Genomic DNA, 21,866 nt, shown 5'->3' with positions numbered 1-21,866 from the left:
GAAAGATTAGGTATTATTATAGATTGGAGTAACATAATTAAAAATAATGACTAATTTACTGAATTTTTTAAGTTTTAATGTTAATGGGCTTAATGGACCGGTAAAAAGAAAAAGAATTTTAACATACATTAAAAAAATGAAAACAGATATAGCTTTTTTACAAGAAACACATTTAACAGACATAGAACATCAGAAATTAAAAAGAGACTGGGTTGGAAATGTTATTGCAGCTTCATTTAATTCAAAGGCGAGAGGAGTTGCAATTTTGGTTAATAAAAATTTACCAATTAAAATACAAAACGTATTAATTGATTCGGCGGGGAGATATGTAATTATACATTGTCAAATTTTTTTAGAACTATGGACTCTTATGAATATTTATGCACCAAATGAAAATGATGTAAAATTTATACGAGGTCTTTTTGAATTTGGCTAACACACATGACAAAATATTAATAGGTGGAGATTTTAACTTTTGTCTAGATCCAGTTTTAGATAGATCAACAAAGGTTGTCACAAAATCAAAAGTAGTAAAATTAACTCTATCATTGATGAAAGACAAATTTGATTGATATATAGAGAAGAATTAATCCAAAAGAAAGAGATTATTCATTTTATTCAAATAGACATAAAACATATTCAAGGATAGATTTTTTCCTATTATCAACGAATATTCAAGATAGAGTGAAAAATGTGGAATATAAAGTGAGAATATTGTCAGATAAAGAGGAAACAATTTATAGATGGAGATTTAATTCAATATTACTAAAACGTCAAGATTTTTGTGATTTTATGAAAAAGCAGATTCAGTTCTTTTTAGATACAAATTCATATTCAGTTGATGATAAATTTATATTGTGGGAAGCAATGAAGGCATATTTGAGAAGTCAGATAATAAGTTATACTTCTAAAATTAAGAAGGAATATATGATAGAAATAGATCAATTGGAAAAAGAGATTACAAAATTAGAAAAAGAATCTCAAAGAAATATGACAGAAGAAAAATGAAGACAACTTATTAATAAGAAGTTACAATATAATACACTCCAGACATAGCGAACAGAAAAAGCAATTATGAGAACTAAACAGAGATATTATGAACTAGGTGAAAGATCACTTAAGGTCCTTGCATGGCAGTTAAAAACAGACCAGACTTCCAAAACGATAAATGCAATTCGAACAAGAGTAAATAAAATTACTTATAAACCTTTAGAAATTAATGAAACTTTTAAGAATTTTTATTGTTGTATAAATCAGTATCACAAAATGATAATGTCAAGATAGAAAGGTTTTTATCACAAATAACTCTTCCAAAATTAAATACGGAAGAACAGAAGGGATTAGATATGCCTTTTACATTGAAAGAGGTCGAAGAAGCCCTAGGATCACTTCAAAGTAATAAATCTCCAGGAGAAGATGGTTTTCCGCCTGAATTTTATAAAAAGTTTAAAGATTTATTAATTCCACTTTTTATGGAGTTAATACATCAAGCGGAAAGAATGCATAAACTTCCAGAATCTTTTTCGACAGCTATTTTAATAGTATTGCCAAAAAAGATAGAGATCTTTTAAAGCCAGCATCATCTAGACCTATTTCTTTATTAAACACTGATTATAAAATAATAGCAAAAATCTTATCTAACAGATTATCTAAATACTTACCAAAATTAGTACGTATGGATCAAACAGGATTTATTAAAAATAAACAATCGGCAGATAATGTAACTCGGTTATTTAGAATAATTCATTTGGCGCAAAAGAGGGAGGAAATGAGCGTGACAGTTGCTTTAGATGCAGAAAAAGCATTTGATAGATTGGAATGGGATTTTTTATTTAAGGTATTGGAAAAATATGGATTAGGAGTATCTTTTATAAAATGGATTAAAACCTTAAATACTAATCCCAAAGCTAAAGTAGTGACAAATGGTCAAATTTCAACACAATTTCAGTTAACAAGGTCAACTAGGCAAGGTTGTCCATTATCATCTGCTTTATTCATGTTGGTGATAGAACCATTAGCTGAATTAATTAGAATGGACCCAGGTATTAAGGGTTTCAGAGTTAATCAGGAAGAATACAAGATTAACTTATTTGCTGATGATGTTCTGCTTTATTTAACAAACCCATTGCACTCGTTGTGTAGATTATCCTATAGATTAGAAGAATATGGGAAAATATCAGGTTATAAAATAAATTGGGATAAAAGTGAAATTTTACCTCTTATAGTCACTAGATTATAGTCAATGTCGATTAATAACTCAACTTAGATGGCCGGCAAATGGTATAAAATATTTAGGTATAAGAGTTGATGATGATATAAAGAACTTATATAAATTAAATTACTTACCATTATTGAAAAAAATTCAAGAAGATCTTGATAAATGGATATTACCATTAACATTAGTAGGTAGAGTAAATACCATAAAAATGAATATATTCCCTAGACTACAATACTTATTTCAATCACTACCAATACAACTACCCCAGAAGTTTTTTCAAGAGTTAAACAAATATGTGAGGAAGTTTCTTTGGAAAGGTAAGATGTCAAGAATATCGTTGGAAAAATTGACATGGAAATTTGATCTAGGAGTGTTACAATTTCCAAATTTTAAGAATTATTATAAAGCAAATCAACTTAGATTTATTGCATCTTGGGGGCGGAGTTTCAAGATGGCGACGTAGACATCTGCCTTTTAGGCGATCTTCATTTTTTAAACAATAATCACCCTTTAATCAAATCTTTTCGTACTTAATTACATGGGTTGATATTTCTGATTTACTTCTTTTCTAAAATAATACTTGATTTAATCTTTTCAAACTTAAAATGTCTGTATCTAAGAAATCGTCTAAAGACCCTCCATCTCTTGAGGCAATTTCCAGTCTTCTGGATACTAAACTGGATACTAAACTTGCAAGTCTGGAAAATAAGCTTACTGCGAAAATGTCTGAGCTTGATGAAGTCGTTAGATCATTTGATACCAAGCTTCAAACGCAGGCAGCAGATATTGAACGGCATGAAGAAAAGTTTGTGGCTCTTGACAAGTTAATTTGTGAAAAAATACGTACTATTGAAACTTTGGAGAAGAAGGTATGGTCGACCGCTAAAATAGTGGAGCAGAATAAGTTTAAAATCACCGATTTTGAAAACCAATCTCGGAGACAAAACTTGCAAATTATCGGATTTCCCGAAAATGTTGAGTCTGGTGACTTAACTGAATATTTCTCTAACTTATTGTGGGAAATTTTTGGCGAGGACGCTTTGCGGGCTAAACCTACTATTGATCGTGCCCACAGAGTTTCGAGATTTTCGATCTCAAGAGACAAGCCACGAGCTGTGATTGTTCGCCTCCATTATCCTCGGGAGAAAGAGCTTTTAATCCGATTAGCTCGTCAGAAAGGTATGATTTCTCACAGAAACAACAAGTTTCGTATTGTTGAAGATTATTCATTTGAAGTAATGAAAGCAAGAATCGCTTTTAAACCAGTGATGGCAGAGATTCATTCGATTGGACTTAAACAAGCTTTAAGATACCCAGCGAATCTCAGAATTACGTTGAGTGACGACAGTCAGCGCTTCTTTAATACTCCGGAAGAAGCGAAGAAATTCGTCGAAGAATATCTGTCTTCTAGTACAAGTTGAACTATGTGTTATGTTGAAGAATTTTTGGAGAGAAGATGCCATTTCGTTTTGGGCTTTAACTTATGAAGCTGCGGTATAGCTGTTTACTTTGGTCTGTAGACCTGGTTTTTTTTTTATTATTATGGTTTATAGATGCTCTTCTAATTTTACTATAATGTCTTTTTTCTTAATTTTTTTCCTCTGAATTGGATATACACGTTAATACTCTGTAATAATGATTTACTTTTTAAGATGTCGTTTCTTCTTCCCATAAGACTTTGCTTTCCATAAGCATTTATTTGCTTGTACTTGAAAATGGGACGAATGTTTTGGATTTTTGGACCTTTTTTATATATATTGTAGTGATTATTGAATCCTTTTTTAATCCTATTTTGACGACTTTTTTAATAGATTGGTGAATTTACATTTATATTCTGTAATATGTTTTTTTCAAAATGTCGTTTTTTCTTCCCATAAGTCTCTGTTTTTGAAACGTCATTTTCTTGTATTTGAGTATGGAATCTTTTTTTTAAAGGCATATTACACCATTTTAAACTTTAATGTTTATCCTTTTTTATTAATGATCTTTTGCTTTATTATATTATTTTTTCATTTTGATTGATATATATTCTTTCTTTTAACAACCCTGTATTTATATCTGGGTGTTATATAGTCTTTTTTTTCTTTTCATGGAGTTGCCATCTTGAAATGGGGGTAATATTAGTATTAGTTTGTGCACCTGCCGCTTGGCTTTTCTTCGTGGGGTTGGGGGAGGGGGTAGGGATCTTTTTTCACGCTTTTGCTTTTTATTTTTTTGCTTTTAGTTTATGGGCCGACTTTAGATTATTAAAATTGTTGAAGTGTCATGTTCTCCGGTTGCTCCTGAATCATTTTTCCTTCTTCCTGAATTATGGGTTATGTCTCTTTTTAACCTTTTATGATATATACAATTAATATTGGCATGATGGATAAGTCTATTAATTTTATCTCTTGGAATACTAATGGTTTAAATCATCCGATTAAATGTAAAAAAAATATTTAAAGTATTCCATAGACTAAATGCTAATATTATTTTTGCACAGGAGACCCATATTAGGAAGGAGGATAATCAACGCTTTTTTAGGTTCTGGAAGGATCAACAATTTCACTCGAATTGTACCACCAAAATTAGGGGTGTGTCTATTTTTATAGACCCCTCAACATCATGAAATTATTTCTGATCCACAGGGCAGATTTTTGTTGATAACTGGCTCACTTTTTAATCGAAAAGTGGCTCTAGTTAATATTTATGCTCCAAACTTTCACTGTCCTGAATCTTTTAAACATTTATTTACTTCCCTCCCTAATCTAAGTGAATATGTTGATAATGGGTGGAGATTTCAACTGTTGTCTGAATCCTTTGATGGATAGATCTAAACCTAATCGAATTCTTCCAAATAGATCAGCCTTACTTATTAATTCCTTTATGGTTGATTCGGGAATTACTGAAATATGGCGGTTTTTGAACCCTAAAGATAAAGAATTTTCATTTTTTTCACATGTATATCACAGTTATTCTAGAATTGATTATTTCCTTATTGATCATCGTTTATTAACAGATGATACTGATTGTAAATATGACTCTATTGCCATTTCAGATCATGCACCTTTGAAGTTATCTATCAAGATTTCGGACTCTTTCAATAATACTAGATCTTGGAGACTTAACGCTACTTTGCTTCAAGATCCAGAATTTATCACCTTCATAAAACAGCAAATTGACTTGTTTTTTTCAAGAAACTATACCGAAGAGATTGACAGAGGAATACTTTGGGACTCTTTTAAGGCTTTTATCCGTGGACAAATTATCTCATATTCTGTCGGTAAAAGGAAACAAAGATATTTAGATATTGCTTTATTAGTGGATAAAATTAAAGAAATTGATAAGATTTATTCCGTGACTCCTACCAAAGAACTCTATCAGAAGAGAGTTGAGCTTCAAATGGAACATAGCTTATTATTATCTTCTTCAATTGAGAATCAATTAATTAAGACCAGGGCTCAATTTTATATTCATAGTGATCGAACTGGTAAATTGTTAGCTAACCAATTAAAAGCTATTTCGACTAAGCAACAAATTATTAAAATTCGTAAACAAGACGGTAATCTGACTACTGATCATAAAGAAATTAATAATACTTTCCAAGATTTTTATAAATCTTTATATCAATCAGAATTTGATGGCGATCTGTCCATGATGGATAATTTTTTTTAACAATTTGAATATTGCTAAACTGACAGATGAAGATCGGAGCTTGTCCGATGCTCCTATTTCTATGGCTGAAATAGGAGAGGCTATCTCATCAATGAACTCAGGGAAAGCTCCTGGTCCTGATGGTTATATTATAGAATTTTTTAAAATTTTTTCTTCTTTGCATTCCCCTTGGTTATGTGAAATCTTTAATGATGCATTTAATAAGAAGAGACTACCCCTGTCTTTTTATGAAGCTACTATCTCTCTAATTCTTAAAAAAGTTAAGGATCCTACTCTATGTGCATCTTATCGCCCTATATCGCTATTAAATGTAGACTCTAAGATTCTTACAAAAATTTTAGCTATTAGATTAGAAAAGTTACTATCACAAATTATTTCAGAAGACCAAACTGGTTTTATTAGGAACCGCTATTCCTTTTTTAATGTTAGAAAATTGATTAATATAATTTATACTTCTTCACCCACAACCTCAGAATGTTATTTCATTAGATGCTGAAAAAGCTTTTGATAGAGTTGAATGGACATACTTATTTAATGCCTTGAGAAATTTTAATTTTAGTCCTGATTTTATATCATGGATTAAGTTAATATATTATAAACCTGTTGCTTCTGTTCTTACAAATAATTACAGATCCTCTTTTTCTCAATTATCTCGTGGTACGAGACAAGGTTGTCTCTCCTTTATTATTTAATATCGCATTAGAACCTCTAGCCATTGCTATTCGTGAATCCCCTAATATTTTTGGTATTACCTGTAATGAGAAGTTATACAAGTTATCACTTTATGCTGATGACTTGTTGTTATATATTTCTGATCCTGACAGGTCTATTCCCGCTATTTTATCCTTGTTGGTTCAATTTGGTAGTTTTTAGGTTATAAACTAAACTTGGATAAGAGTGAATTATTCCCTTTAAATGCGCAAACTTTATTGAGTGACAGGATACCATTTAAAGTTGTTACTGATAACTTTATTTATTTAGGTATAAAAATTACCAAGAAATATAAAGATTTAGTCAGATTGAATTTTTTACCTATGCTTCATCAAATTCAACAACTTACTACAAGATGGTCTCCTTTATCCTTATCATTAGTTGGTCGGATTAATGCTATTAAAATGATGATTTTACCGAAATTTTTATATTTATTTCAAGCCTTACCAATTTTTATTCCTAAATCTTTTTTTGATAACATTGATTCAAAAATTTCCTCATTTGTGTGGCAAAATAAAAACCCCAGGTTAAGTAAAAGGCAGTTACAAAAACCTAAAAAAGATGATGGTTTAGCTTTACCTAACTTTAGATTTTACTATTGGGCGAATAATATTCGAAACTTAATATATTGGAAATTAGATTTGGATTCACCATTGTGCCCACAGTGGGTAAATTTAGAATGCAATGAGCCACAGGGATATTCTTTATTCTCCGTTCTTGGCTCTTCTCTTCCTGCTGATTTAGTTAAATTCAATAAACTGATATCCAACCCTATTGTCAAACACACATTACAAATTTGGTTTCAATTTCGTAAGTTTTTTACTCTGAAAAACTGTGTTCTTGATAGCCCTATCTTACTTAACCTCTTTTTTAAACCTTCTTTGACAGATCAAGCTTTTAGCATATGGAAAAGGAAAGGTATAATATGTTTTCGTGATCATTTTTGAAGGTAGTTTGATGACTTTCAACCAACTTTCCAACAAATTTAAGTTACCTAAATCTAATTTTTTTAGATATTTACAAATCAGAAATTTTTTACATAAAGTTCTACCATCCTTCCCCAATTCAACTTTGAAAGATTTTTCAGATATGATTTTTACCTTGAATCCTTGTCAGAAGGGATTAGTGGCTCTTATTTATAATATGATTATGAAGATACAACCAGAAATATCAGGTAGAATTAAACAAGAATGGGAAAAAGAACTTCATTATAATATATCAACAGAAAAATGGGAAAAATTTTTACAAATGGTTAATTCTTCAATATGTGCTAAACATGCTTTAATACAATTTAAGGTTGTACATAGAGCCCATATGTCTAAAGATAAGCTTGCTCGATTCTGTTCTCATATTAACCCTCAATGTGACAGATGTCATTTAGATGTGGCCTCATTGACTCACATGTTTTGGTCATGTCCCACTTTACATAACTATTGGAAGGACATATTTGCTATCATTTCCTCAATTTGGAATATTGATTTACAACCTCATTTTATTACTGCAATTTTTGGTATACCAAATGAGGATGGTAATCCGTTTTCCCCTTCAATTAGACGAATGATCGCCTTTGTAACATTAATGGCCAGAAGGTCTATATTACAAAATTGGAAAGAAGTAAATCCTCCTACCACGTTTCAGTGGTTCTCTTAAACTATTTCTTATTTGAGCTTAGAAAAAATTAGAAGCACTATTTTTGACTCATCAATTAAATTTGAAGAAACTTGGGGACCGTTCATTCGACACTTTCATATGAATTAATTTGGCCTCTTCCGGACCTTTTCTCTTTTTATTCTTGTTCTGGTATGGAGTTCCAGAGTTTTTGACATTATCATATACATATAAACTGTTATTACTGCCCATGTTAGTTTAGTTTAGGTTTAATTTTTTTTCAATATATATTTTTTTCTTGTATTTTTTAAATTTTTTTTCTTTTGATTATTCTTACTCTTTTTCATGTATAATTAATATAAATTTGATTGATTAATGTACTTTTTTTGCTAATATTTTAATAAGATATTGTTATCTTATTACTAATTCAACTTCAAGTCTAGTGCACTTATAACCTATTCAATATTATGATATGTTTTTTTTATATATGAAATTCAATAAAAAGATTGAAAAAGAAAAAAAGATTTATTGCATCTTTTTTTGAGAAAGATAGACCGGCATGGATTAGAATAGAACTAGATAAAATAGGAGAAAATATACCAGAAGATTTTATATATAAATGGGAATCTAAATGGATACGGGAAAAGAAAGAATCTCCTATATTAAAACATTTGATTGACTTATGGAATAAGATAAATATTGACGATGAGATAAAGAAATCCTTATTAGCAAAGAGATCTTTAATTCAAAATAGACTTATTCCTTTTACAATGGATAATCAACTTTTATATAATTGTTTTCAAAAAGGGATTAGATATATAGGTGATTGTTTTGAAGGAGGTATATTAATGTCATTTGATCAATTAAAGAATAAATATAAGGTATCAAACAACACTTTTTTGTTACTTTCAACTAAGGGCTTACTTAAGAGAAAAATTAGGTCAAACAATGTTATTGCCGAAATCTAATGAAATAGAAACTTTAATGCAAAAAGGAAAGATTAAAAAATTCATTTCTTGTATGTATAATTTGATTCAAAAACAGGCAATTAAACAAGGAGTCCATAAGTCAAGACAAAAATGGGAAAGTGACTTCAATATTAAAATTGAAGAAAAAAATTGGTCAAGACTATGTCTTGAGAGTATGACAAATACAATAAATGTTCAGTTAAGATTAGTGCAATATAACTTTTTACATCAATTATATATTACACCACAAAAAATAAATAATTTAAACCCAAATTTATCCGATCAATGTTTCCGATGTAACCAAGAAATTGGTACTTTTTTACATTCTACTTGGTCTTGTTCTAAAATTCAACATTTTTCGACAAATTTAAGAGTTTTATTGGAACAAATTATTGGAATACAACTTCCACATAATCCAATATTATTTCTATTAGGTGATATTGAAGGGATAAAACCAATATCCAAATCGAATAAATATCAGAAAGAATTTATAAAAATTGTATTGGCAGTAGCCAAAAAGGCTCTTGCAGTTACTTGGAAATCGGATACATATTTAAGTATAGATCGTTGGAAGAAAGAAATTTATAGCTGTATTCCACTTGAAAAAATTACTTATAATTTAAGAGATAAATATGAAACATTTTTGAAAATTTGGCGCCTTTATTTACAAAAGACAGGATTAAATATATAGGTGCTCCGAAGATGAAATAATTGGTTATTTGGGGAAATAAATAAATATATATACTAGAGTTAGTACGAACTCCATGGAGCATGTGAGGATCTTCCAATATCCAGGCACTTTCTTTTTTTTTCTATAGGGATGTTAGGGGGGAGGGGTTAAGGGGAGGGGGGAAGGGTATATATATATTTTCTTTTATTTCTGTAATTATTTGAAAACACAATAAAAAGTTTTTTAAAGAAGTGTAGGCAATCACTACTTATGAATAACAACATTTATTGATCTCATAGGTGATCACTTCCCCAAGTAACACTCATTCTACAACTTTTTAGACTAATCCTTTCATGCCCTACCTATAACACATTTTCAAAAGCATTATCAAGGATACATCTCACCCTAACCATGGACTTTTTACTCTCCTCCCATCCGGTAGGCGCTACAGAAGTTTCCACTCCCGCACCAGCAGGCACAGGAAGAGCTTCTTCCCTGAGGGTGTGACCCTGCTGAACCTCACATCACAGTGCTAAGCAGTATTGTACCAATACTGTCTCAGTACTTTTATATTTGTCTGCTGTAGCACTTACTTTTTATTTGGAGTTATTTTGTAAATACCACTATTCTTTGCATTTCTGGTTAGATGCTAACTCAATTTAATTTGGCTTTGCATCTGTACTCGGCACAATGACACTAAAGTTGAATCTAATCTAATTTTTAAACCTAGCTTTGTATTGTCAAATTTTGTCCCTGCTTATAATAATATATTGATCTACATCGTTGAGATCCAAGCAACAATCTTTGTGGCACTCTAACAGCTACACCTTCATTTTATCAATGAAGATAACAATCTTTCCTATAACCAATCCTCAAATTTCCACCAATATATTATTCCAAAGCCATGAGTTAAAACTGATTTGTAATAGCTTTGTAATATCTTATCAAATGCTTTCTTGAATATCCTTCTCTCCTCACCAAAAACCTCTAAAAGATTCAAACACTTTTTCCACAAGTTTGCTTCTTTGACCAACTTATTCTCGTACTTTAGGAGAGGCCTTTCTTGCTAATCTGGAAGGGAAATAAAACTAGGTTCCAGTGGCATTATTATAGGATTTAGCATATATTAAAAAGGTAGCAAATTCAGCTCTACAACATATTTTGCAGTAGTTTGGGGTGGGATGGGGAAAGGTGGAAGTTGGGGATCTGGTACAGTGGTTGCAGTTAACATTAAAAATAAAGCCCATACTATTATTACACTAGGTCTGCAAACTTCCTACTTACAGTTTCAGGCACTGAGACTTTGTACAATTACAAGGTTTCCGAGGCCTTGATCCTGATTCTGATGTGGATGATCTGCGTAAAAGGGAGAGTAGGAAACAGAAAGTAAATAAGTAGAAAGAGGAAATCAATAGCATCTACTGAATAATTCCATGCTGCTAAATGTCGGAATTACAGATAACAAAACAGAATTAATTCAACATCCACATAATTTATTGGTCACCAGGTGCTCTTCATTTAGTCCAAAAAGTTTATTGTCTTATTTTTTTTTCCAAAATTTCTATTTGACAGCATTATAGAGTGGAATTGCTCCCAGAATAATGGTGGCTATACTACCAATTAATGTTTCAACAAATCATCTGCTCAATCAAGGTTACTTTCTAAATGCAGTAAAAATCTTATAAAATATAATTAGAAAAGTGATTGAACCAGACAGATAACCTGAATTCAGCCCAAAGTAGAAAAGGGACTGCGTCCACAAACACACTTTAGTCAACAAATCAGGAAGGCAAATATCAATAAGTTGAACTTTCTATCAACCCACTTACAGGAAGGATTACATTTATGTGTTACATCAAAATCCTACTAGAGGAAATATGAATACCTAGATAGCAATGAACTTTATTTGGTCTGAAAAAAATCTAGCATAAAGCTAAGGGGATAATGTCAGTTAATTCAAACATATAATAATCACTACTCATCAGTTGAGTAGTCTGGTGTACAGAAAATTAATGACACAGTTAAGAAAAAGGATATTGGTGGTGGAAGACAGGGAAGTGTTTTCACTTGTGGTCAAAAGCAAACTTTGTACCTTTTAAAATAATCATGAAGAAATTAAAATGGAAATTCAGGAGAGAATGGTTTTGCTTGTGCAGTGGTTGGGATACACAACAGAAGTGAATTTAAGGGCATCTGGAGAAGGATGTGGAGAATGGAAAAGGTGGCAGAGCTCTATGCCAGGTACAGCATTAAACAAATAGTCTGGATTATCCACGAGCTGAGGGCTTCACAGATGATACTTTTATCATGTCCAAAGGTGATCATATCCAAAGTGCGGCTTCAGATAGATAGGTGACCACTAGGAGAAGTAAGGGGAGCAGGCAGTCAGTGCAGGGTTCCCCTCACTAACAGGAATACCCCTTTGGAAACTGTTCCCTCAAGAGCTAGCAGCAGTTATCAGGAATCTGGTATTGCGACTAGCTCTGATGCTCAGAGGGAAAAGGTGCAGTCATACTGATAGGAGACTCGACAGTGAGGAGGGCGACAGGAGAATCTGTGGCCGCAGAACAGACACAAGGATGATGTGTTGCCTCCTAGCTGGCAAGGTCAACCACGTCCCTGAGCGGCTGCAGAGAATCCTCGAAGGGGGGGGCAAACAACCAGAGGTACATGTTGGTACAAATGACATGGGTGGAGCAAGGGATAATGTCCTGCAAAATGTGTTAGGTAAGAAATTAAAATGCAGGATATCAAGGGCAGTGATCTCCCAGTGCCACATGTTGGTGTTGTGTCAGCCAGTCAGGTCTGTCTTGGTATGTGCTGCAACTTTCTGCCCAGTGGTATGTGATGGAAGGTTTGAGAGAGCTGGGCAGGATCAGATTTCTGGAGGACAGTAGTCTGGTTTGGGGTCTTTTGTTGGGAGGTGCGGAGAGAACAGCACCAGGGAAGACACCTGGGAGATCCCATCTGAAGAGGAGTCCCTACTGCAAAGAGTGCTTTGTGAGACAAAGGATTCCAAGAAGAAAAGTTCTATCTGTGGTTAGTGATGGGAATTCAGCATCGTGAGTAAAGCGATATGCCCGACTACTCCAGAAATTAGCTCTGTTAGCTGTTTGTTAAAATTGTCAGTGTTGCAGTTGAACAGGGGAAACTATGGAGCCACAAGGGAGGAGCTGGCCAAAGTTAACTGGAAGGATATCCTAGCAGATAAGACAGTGGAACAGCAATGGCAGGTATTCTTGGGAATAATGCACAAGGTGCAAAATCAGTTCATCCCCCCAAGAAGGAAGGATTCAAAGGGGGGAAAGGGGCCACAAAGGAAGTCAGAGATTGCATGGCATTAAAAAAAAGGAAATATGACAGAGCTAAGGTGAGTGGGAGGACAGATGACTGGGAAATTTTTAAGGAACAACAGAACTTAACTAAAAAGGTAATACGGGGAGAAGAAATGAGGTACGAAAACAAGCTAGCCAGGAATATAAAGGAGGATAGCAAAAGCTTTTTTAGGTATGTGAAGAGAAAGAAGATAGTTAAGAACAACGCTGGGCCCTTGAAGAATGAATTGGGTGAAATTGTTATGAGAAACAGAGAAATGGCAGAAGAATTTAATAAGTACTTTAGATCTGTCATCACAAGGGAGGACACAAGCAATCTCCCGGATGTATAGATGGGCCAAGGACATAGGGTAACAGAGGAAATGAAACAGATTTGACATTAGGAAGGAAACATTGATGAGTAGACTGATGGGACTGAAGGCTGACAAATCCCCAGGTCCAGATGGTCTGCATCCTAGGGTTCTAAAGGAGGTGGCCCCGGAAATTGTGGATGCATTGGTAATCATTTTCCAATGTTCCTTAGATTCAGGATCAGTTCCTGAGGATTGGAGAATGGCTAATGTTATCCCACTTTTTAAGAAAGGAGGGGGGGAGAAAACAGAGAACTATTGTCCTGTCAGCCTAACATCAGTAGTGGGGAAGATGCTAGAGTCCATTATTAAAGATGAAATAGTGGCATATCTAGATAGCAGTGATAGGATTGGGCCGAGCCAGCATGGATTTACCAAGGGTAAATCATGCTTGACTAATCTATTGGAGTTTTTTGAAGATGTAACCAGGAAGTTAGACAAGAGAGATCCAGCAGATGTAGTGTACCTCGATTTTCAGAAGGCATTTGATAAGGTCCCACATAGGAGATTGGTGGGTAAAATCAGAGCTCATGGCATTGGGGGGAAGATATTGACATGGATAGAAAACTGGTTGGCAGATAGAAAGCAAAGGGTAACGGTGAATGGGTGTTTCTTGGAATGGCAGGTGGTGACTAGTGGGGTGCCACAGGGCTCGGTATTGGGACCACAGCTGTTTACGATTTACATCAATGATTTAGATGAAGGCATTGAGAATAACATCAGCAAGTTTGCTGATGATACTAAGCTGGGTGGCAGTGTGACATGTGATGAGGATGTTAGGAGAATTCAGGGTGATTTGGATAGGCTGAGTGAGTGGGCAGATACTTGGCAGATGACGTTTAATGTGATTAAGTGTGAGGTTATCCACTTTGGGAGTAAGAACAGGAAGGGAGATTATTATCTGAGCGGTGTAGAGTTAGGTAAGGGAGAAATACAAAGAGTCCTTGTTCATCAGTCACTGAAGGTGAATGAGCAAGTGCAGCAGGCAGTGAAGAAGGCTAATGGAATGTTGGCCTTTATTACAAAGGGAATTGAGTACAAGAGCAAGGAAATCCTTTTGCATTTGTACAGGGCTCTGGTGAGACCAGTACCAGAGGGCATGGTTTGAGAATAAGGGGTAGGTCATTTAGGACGGAGTTAAGGAAAAACTTCTTCCCCCAGAGAGTTGTGGGGGTCTGGAATGCACTGCCTCAGAAGGCAGTGGAGGCCAATTCTCTGGATGCTTTCAAGAAGGAGCTAGATAGGTATCTTATGGATAGGGGAATCAAGGGATTATGGGGAGAAGGCAGGAACTGGGTATTGATAGTAGATGATCAGCCATGATCTCAGAATGGCAGTGCAGGCTCGAAGGACCGAATGGTCTACTTCTGCACCTACTGTCTATTGTCTATTGTAGTATTGGTAAATACATTTTCTTTGTAATTTTACGCTGGTGTACAATCTGTTATTTTTCTGGCAATGGCAACTTTGCATTGAGCAGTATTTACACAGCATTCACTACAATCAACCAAACAACCCAATGTTCCTGTTGGGTCGAGCCCCAAATCATTCCAACCCTAGACTTATATTGCTTATGAAAGCTGGCCTTCTCACCTCTGAGTCACGTGGCTGTTAGCAGAGTTTGCTGATGAACCAAGTTTGTATACGAGGCTGGTGAGAAGGTTGCATGTATATCTCACACACAACACAAAGAAGTATTACCACAAATAAATTAACAAATAATAGAATATATTCCAGAAGCTCTAGTGGTTACGATGAACTGCAAAGAGATCTTGATCGGTTAGGGACGTGGTTATGGAATATAAAAAGATTTCAACTTCAATTAAGTTTGAAGTGATGCATCTTGGACAAACCACAGTAGAACTTATACAGTGGCACTGTGACAAGGTGCTGACAAATGCTGAGGAACAGAGGAATTTAGGAGTACAAGTGTACGAATTCCTGAAAGCAGCTGCACAAGAAGAAAGGGTAATGAAAAAGGCATTTAGAGACGGCTGGCCTTCATCAGTCAAGGCATCGGGTTTAGAAGTGAGGATATATTGTTATACAACTCATTCGTGAGGCTGCACTTGGAGTATTGCATACAGTTTTAGTCACTCTTTTTTATGAAAGAGATCATCAAGCTGGGAGAAGGTGCAGAAGAGATTTATGAGGATGCTGCCAGGACTAGAAGGTCTGTGTTATAGAGACAGATTATCCATGCTGGATCTTTATTCCCTGGAGCTCAGGTGAATGAACAGAAGTATACAGAATCATGAGGGGTATGGATATTATGGACAGTCAGTCTTTTTGCCACGGTTGGGGAGTCCAAATCTAGAGAGAGCAGATTTAAAGGAGAGCCAAGAGGTAACTCATTTACACCGAGGTTGTGAGTACCTGAATAAGTGGCTGTGGTGGGTACAATTGCAACATTTCAGTGCATGAAGCCAAGGGGTTTGGTTGTTGGTGTATGTGGCAAACACAGCCAACTGAGACCAGCAACGGACCAGTTGTGATGGAGGGCCTGTTTCTAAGCTGTATTACTCCATGACTCTAAAGCTAGAGTGATGCTGACTGTTCGAAGAAAAAGTCTGTTAGTCTGCCGCATGTTTTTTTAAAACATAGTTTTGTGTAATTCTGCAAATTAATACAATGACTTACCCATTGATTGGCAGTTTTGCTTGAGTCTGAACGTGGGATGTTGCAGAAAACCCATTGTTACTAGATATTGAAACATAGGAGGTCTGTTGTAACTAAGGAAAAGAAAAACTAAATTATTTATTGCATATTTGGACAGTTTTCTTGGCCATTTCATATTACTGGGTATAACCTACAACAGTTTATTTCATGAATACATCACCACAACATAACACATTTTTTTTGAAAACTTTTTTTATTGCATTTTTAAGTAATACAGAATGAAATATGAAAAAAAAGATATGTATATAACCCTTCCCCCCTCCCCTTAACCCCTACCCCCTAACTACCCTATAGAAAAAAAAGAGAAAGAAAGAGAAAAAAAAAGAAAGAAAGAAAGAAAGAGTGCCTGGATGTTGGTCGATCTCCACATGCTCCATGGAGTTCGTAATAACTTTAGTATATATATGTAGCGGTGTGCTACACGCAGCGCTAAAATTACGACACGGAGTCGGTAACTGCAGTCGAAGGAAAAAACTTTATTCGAAATCCTCAGCCTCACTTTTAAGCCTCCCTCACCCCGTGGCGCAGAGGCTCCAAAGCTCTGTGCTCGCAAACCCCCGTAGGCTATCTAATTGTGAGCCGGTTCGGATGTGCCAGGAAATGGGTCGCCACATAACCCCCCCCCCCCCCCCAGAACCGGCGATACACCCCCCAATGTCCACAGTCTGGGCCAGAACCTGCTTGGGAGGTCGGCCTCTGCGCCGAGGTGCCGGAAACTCGGCTGGTTGTGCCAGGTCCACATGGGCCGGTTTGAGGCGGTCCACCATGAAAACCTCCTCTTTCCCCCCAACGTCCAGCATGAACGTGGACCCGTTGTTCCGGAGCACCATAAACGGCCCCTTGTACGGCCGCTGCAGCGGTGGCCAATGCCCGCCCCTTCGTACAAACACAAACTTACAGTTCTGCAGGTCTTTGGGTACGCAGGTCGGGTTCCGCCCGTGCTGTGAAGTGGGTATGGGGGCCAGGTTACCGAGCTTCTCGCGTAGTCTGCCCAGGACTGCTGCGGGATCTTCCTCTTGCCCCCGTGGGGCTGGTAGGAACTCCCTGGGGACGACCAGGGGCGCCGAATACCAACTCGGCCGACGAGGCGTGCAGGTCGACCTTGAGCGCTGTGCGGATGCCGAGTAGGACCCAGGGAAGCTCGTCCGCCCAGTTGGCTCCTTGCAGGCGGGCCATGAGGGCCGACTTCAGGTGACGGTGGAAACGCTCCACTAGCCCGTTCGACTGTGGGTGGTAGGCAGTTGTGTGGTGCAGCTGAGTCCCCAAAAGGCTGGCCATAGCTGACCACAGGCTGGAGGTGAACTGGGCGCCTCTGTCGGAGGTAATGTGGGCTGGTACACCAAAGCGAGATATCCAGGTGGTGATCAGGGCTCGGGCGCAAGATTCGGAGATGGTGTCGGTGAGCGGGATCGCCTCTGGCCATCTTGTGAACTGGTCCACAATAGTCAGGAGGTGCCGCGCTCCGTGCGACACTGGCAGGGGGCCCACGATATCCACATGAATGTGGTCGAAGCGCCGGTGGGCGGGATGGAACTGCTGCGATGGGGCTTTGTTGTGTCGCTGCACCTTGGCCGTCTGTCAGTGCATGCACGTTTTGGCCCATTCACTGACCTGTTTGCGGAGTCCGTGCCAAACTAACCTGCTGGAAACCATCCGGACAGTTGTCCGGATGCAGGGATGCGCCAAGTTATGAATGGAGTCGAAAACACGGCGCCGCCAGGCTGTCGGGACGACGGGACGGGGCTGGCCGGTGGCGACGTCACAGAGTAGGGTCCTCTCACCCGGGCCTACGGAGAGGTCCTGGAGCTGCAAACCGGAGACTGCGGTTCTGTAACTCGGAATCTCCTCATCTGCCTGCTGCGCCTCTGCCAGTGCCTCAAAGTCTACCCCTTGGGAAAGGGCATGAACGGTAGGGCAAGAGAGCGCATCCGCCACGACATTGTCCTTACCCGAGACCTGCCGGACATCCGTCGTGTATTCAGAGATGTAGGACAGGTGGCGTTGCTGGCGGGACGACCAGGGGTCGGACGCTTTCGTAAACGCAAAGGTAAGCGGTTTGTGGTCCGTGAACGCGGTGAAGGGCCGACCTTCTAGGAAGTACCTGAAATGCCGGATTGCCAGGTAGAGCACCAACAGTTCCCGGTCGAAAGCACTGTACTTGAGCTCAGGTGGCCGCAGGTGTTTGCTGAAAAACGCTAGGGGTTGCCAGCGACCTGCGATGAGTTGCTCCAGCACCCCACCGACTGCCGTGTTTGATGCGTCCACTGTGAGGGCGGTAGGGGCGTCCATTCTGGGATGTACTAGCATTGCGGCGTTCGCCAAAGCTTCCTTCGTTTGAACGAAAGCGGCGGCAGACTCCTCGTCCCAGGTAATGTCCTTGCTCGGACTCGACATCGGGGCGAACAGGCATGATCCAGGCAGCTGAAGGGAGGAAGCGGTGGTAGAAATTGACCATACCTAAGAATTCCTGAAGGCCTTTGATCGTGGTGGGTCGGGGGAAGTGATGGACCGCATCTACCTTAGCGGGCAGAGGGGTTGCCCCGTCTTTAGTAATCCTGTGGCCCAGGAAGTCAATGGTATCGAGTCCGAACTGGCATTTGGCGGGGTTGATTGTAAGACCGTACTCACTCAGTCTGGCGCAGAGTTGACGGAGGTGGGACAGATGCTCCTGACGACTGCTGCTGGCTATGAGGATGTCGTCCAAATAGATGAACGCGAAGTCCAGGTCCCGTCCCACCGCGTCCATTAACCGCTGGAACGTCTATGCGGCATTCTTCAGGCCGAACAGCATGCAGAGTAACTCGAAAAGGCCAAACGGGGTGATGAGAGCCGTTTTGGGGACGTCGTCAGGATGCATCGGGATTTGATGGTACCCTCGGACGAGGTCTACCTTGGAGAAGATCTGTGCGCCGTGCAGGTTTGCTGCAAAGTCTTGAATGTGCGGCATAGGGTAGCGGTCCGGTGTGGTAGCCTCGTTCAGCCTGCGGTAGTCGCCGCACGGTGTCCAACCTCCCATTGCTTTGGGCACCATGTGCAGGGGGGAGGCCCATGGGCTGTCGGACCGCCGGATGATCCCCAATTCCTCCATCCTCTGGAACTCCTCCTTCGCCAGTCGGAGCTTGTCCGGGGGAAGCTGCCGAGCGCGGGCGTGGAGGGGTGGTCCCTGGGTCGGGATGTGGTGCTGTACGCCGTGTCGGGGCACGGCTGCTGTGAACTGCGGCGCCAGAACCGATGGGAAATCCGCCAGGACCCTGGTGAAGTCGTTGTCGGACAGCGTGATGGAGCCAAGGTGAGGGGCTGGCAACTGGGCTGCACCCAGGGAGAACGTCTGAAAGGTCTCGGCGTGTACCAGTCTCTTCCTGGGCAGGTCGACCAGTAGGCTGTGAGTCCGCAAAAAATCCGCACCCAGAAGCGGTTGGGCTACGACGGCCAGTATAAAGTCCCACGTGAACTGGCTGGAGCCAAACTGTAGCTGCACCTGACGGGTGCCATAGGTCCTTACTGTGCTGCCGTTCACGGCTGTCAGGGGGGGACCTGGTGCCCTGCTGCGGGTGTCGTAACTCGTCGGAGGTAAAATGCTGATCTCGGCACCAGTATCGACCAAAAACCAGCGTCCCGACCTTCTATCCCACACATACAGGAGGCTATCCCGATGGCCAGCCGCCGTAGCCATCAGCGGCGGCTGGCCCTGGCATTTCCCGGGAACTTGCAGGGCGGGCGACAACGGCGGGCTTCTGCGCCCCACCGCTGGTGGTGGAAGCACCAGTGTTCCTTGGACCGGGGGTTGGTGGGCTCTGCGGCCGGGCCTGGACTGGTTTGCTGCTGGGAGATCTGTGCGATGGACGCCCCGCTCATCTTTTTGGCGTTCCACAGCAAGTCCGCCCAGGCTGCCACCTTCCGGGGGTCACTGAAATCCGCGTCGGACAGCAGCAGGCTTATGTCCTCGGGCAGTTGCTCCAGGAATGACTGCTCATACATGAGGCAGGGTGTGTGTCCGTCGGCGAGAGACAACATCTCATTCATTAAAGCCGATGGAGGTCTGTCGCCCAAGCCATCCAGGTGCAGTAAACGGGCAGCCCGCTCGCGCCGTGAGAGTCCGAAAGTCCTGAGGAGTAGGGCTTTGAATTCCGTGTACTTGCCGTCTGCTGGGGGCGACTGTACGAACTCCGCGACCTGGGCCGCTGTGTCCTGGTCGAGGGAGCTCAACACGTAGTAGTAGCGGGTGTCTTCTGAGGTGATCTGGAGAACGTGGAATTGGGCTTCGGCTTGCTGGAACCATAGGTTCGGTCGCTGTGTCCAGAAACCCGGCAGTTTCAACGAAACCGCATGAACAGAGGCGGCGTCGGTCATTTCTGGACCAAAAATCATTTGGACCGTCGGGGTCACCAATTGTAGCGGTGTGCTACACGCAGCGCTAAAATTACGACACGGAATCGGTAACTGCAGTCGAAGGAATAAACTTTATTCGAAATCCTCAGCCTCACTTTTAAGCCTCCCTCAACCTGCCCCCCGTGGCGCAGAGGCTCCAAAGCTCTGTGCTCGCAAACCCCCGTAGGCTATCTAATTGTGAGCCGGTTTGGATGTGCCAGGAAATGGGTCGCCACATATATTTATTTCTTTCCCCAAATAACCAATTGTTTCATCTTCAGAGCATCTATATATTTAGTCCTGTCTTTTGTAAATAAGGGCTCCAAATTTTCAGAAATGTTTCGTATTTATCTCTTAAATTATAAGTTATTTTTTCTAATGGAATACAGCCATCGATTTCTTTCTTCCAAGAGTCTATACTTAAATATGTATCCGATTTCCAAGTAACTGCAATAGCTTTTTTGGCTACTGCCAGTGCAATTCTTATGAATTCTTTCTGATATTTATTTAGTTTGAGTTTCGGTTTTATCCCTTCAGTATCACCTAGTAAGAGTAGTATTGGATTATGAGGAAATTGTGTTCCTATAATTTGTTCCAGTAAAAGTCTTAAATTTGTCCAAAAAAGTTGAATTTTAGAGCAAGACCATGTAGAATGTAAAAAAGTACCAGTTTCCTGGTTACATCGGAAACACTGATCCGATAAATTTGGATTTAATTTATTTATTTTTTGTGGTGTAATATATAATTAATGTAGAAAATTATACTGCACTAATCTTAACCGAACATTTATTGTAACATAACACATTGAGAACACATTAAGAACTGAAATTCTTTCAATTTCTCTTTACTTTTCACTGAAAAGTTGTATTTTATTGGAACTTGTTACATTATCTACCCTTCACAGAAAAGCTCCTATAGGAGAAGCAATACGATTACACAGAGTATGCTGAGTAATGTTTTTTGAACAGATTTACATTTGAAATATAAAAGGCAGGGGTGAGAGCAGGAGGGCATGAGCAAGCGCGATCATGGATACGTTTGGGGTGCTGGGAAGTTGTCAATGAGTGAGCAAGACGCGGGTAAAGGAAGGGCAAAGGATAGTGGGAGGTGGTAGGGGTGAGTAGTGATTAGATTATGATTTTGTGAAGAGGTCTTGTATTGGGAGATGAGTGTGTCACCTTGTACACTCTAAGAACATGTTACAGGATCACTACACACACGACATGACTGCATAGCCAAACCCGAGTAATCGCATTGACAATTTTGCTGATGACATAACAACGGTAAGGTTCATCAGCAACAACC

General features: G+C 39.1%; 1 protein-coding gene across 13 annotated transcripts in view; it reads right to left on the bottom strand.

Annotated features, from left to right (window-relative positions):
• The window catches only part of lin54 (lin-54 DREAM MuvB core complex component), a 114,568-nt gene that overhangs the window by 19,643 nt on the left and 73,059 nt on the right, over positions 1–21,866 (bottom strand). For all 13 annotated transcript variants that reach the window (XM_059988864.1, XM_059988863.1, XM_059988859.1 and 10 more), the window contains 2 exons: positions 16,155–16,246; positions 11,114–11,185 (listed from right to left, as the gene is read on the bottom strand). In XM_059988864.1, coding sequence (XP_059844847.1) covers positions 11,114–11,185; positions 16,155–16,246 — 164 coding nt within the window. The remainder of the gene's footprint in view (positions 1–11,113; positions 11,186–16,154; positions 16,247–21,866) is intronic.

This window comes from Hypanus sabinus, chromosome 14 (genome assembly GCF_030144855.1).
Source record: "Hypanus sabinus isolate sHypSab1 chromosome 14, sHypSab1.hap1, whole genome shotgun sequence".
NCBI classification, from domain to species: domain Eukaryota; kingdom Metazoa; phylum Chordata; class Chondrichthyes; order Myliobatiformes; family Dasyatidae; genus Hypanus; species Hypanus sabinus.
Note: the sequence above shows the minus strand (reverse complement) of the source record. Positions and strands in the feature narration are given on the sequence as shown.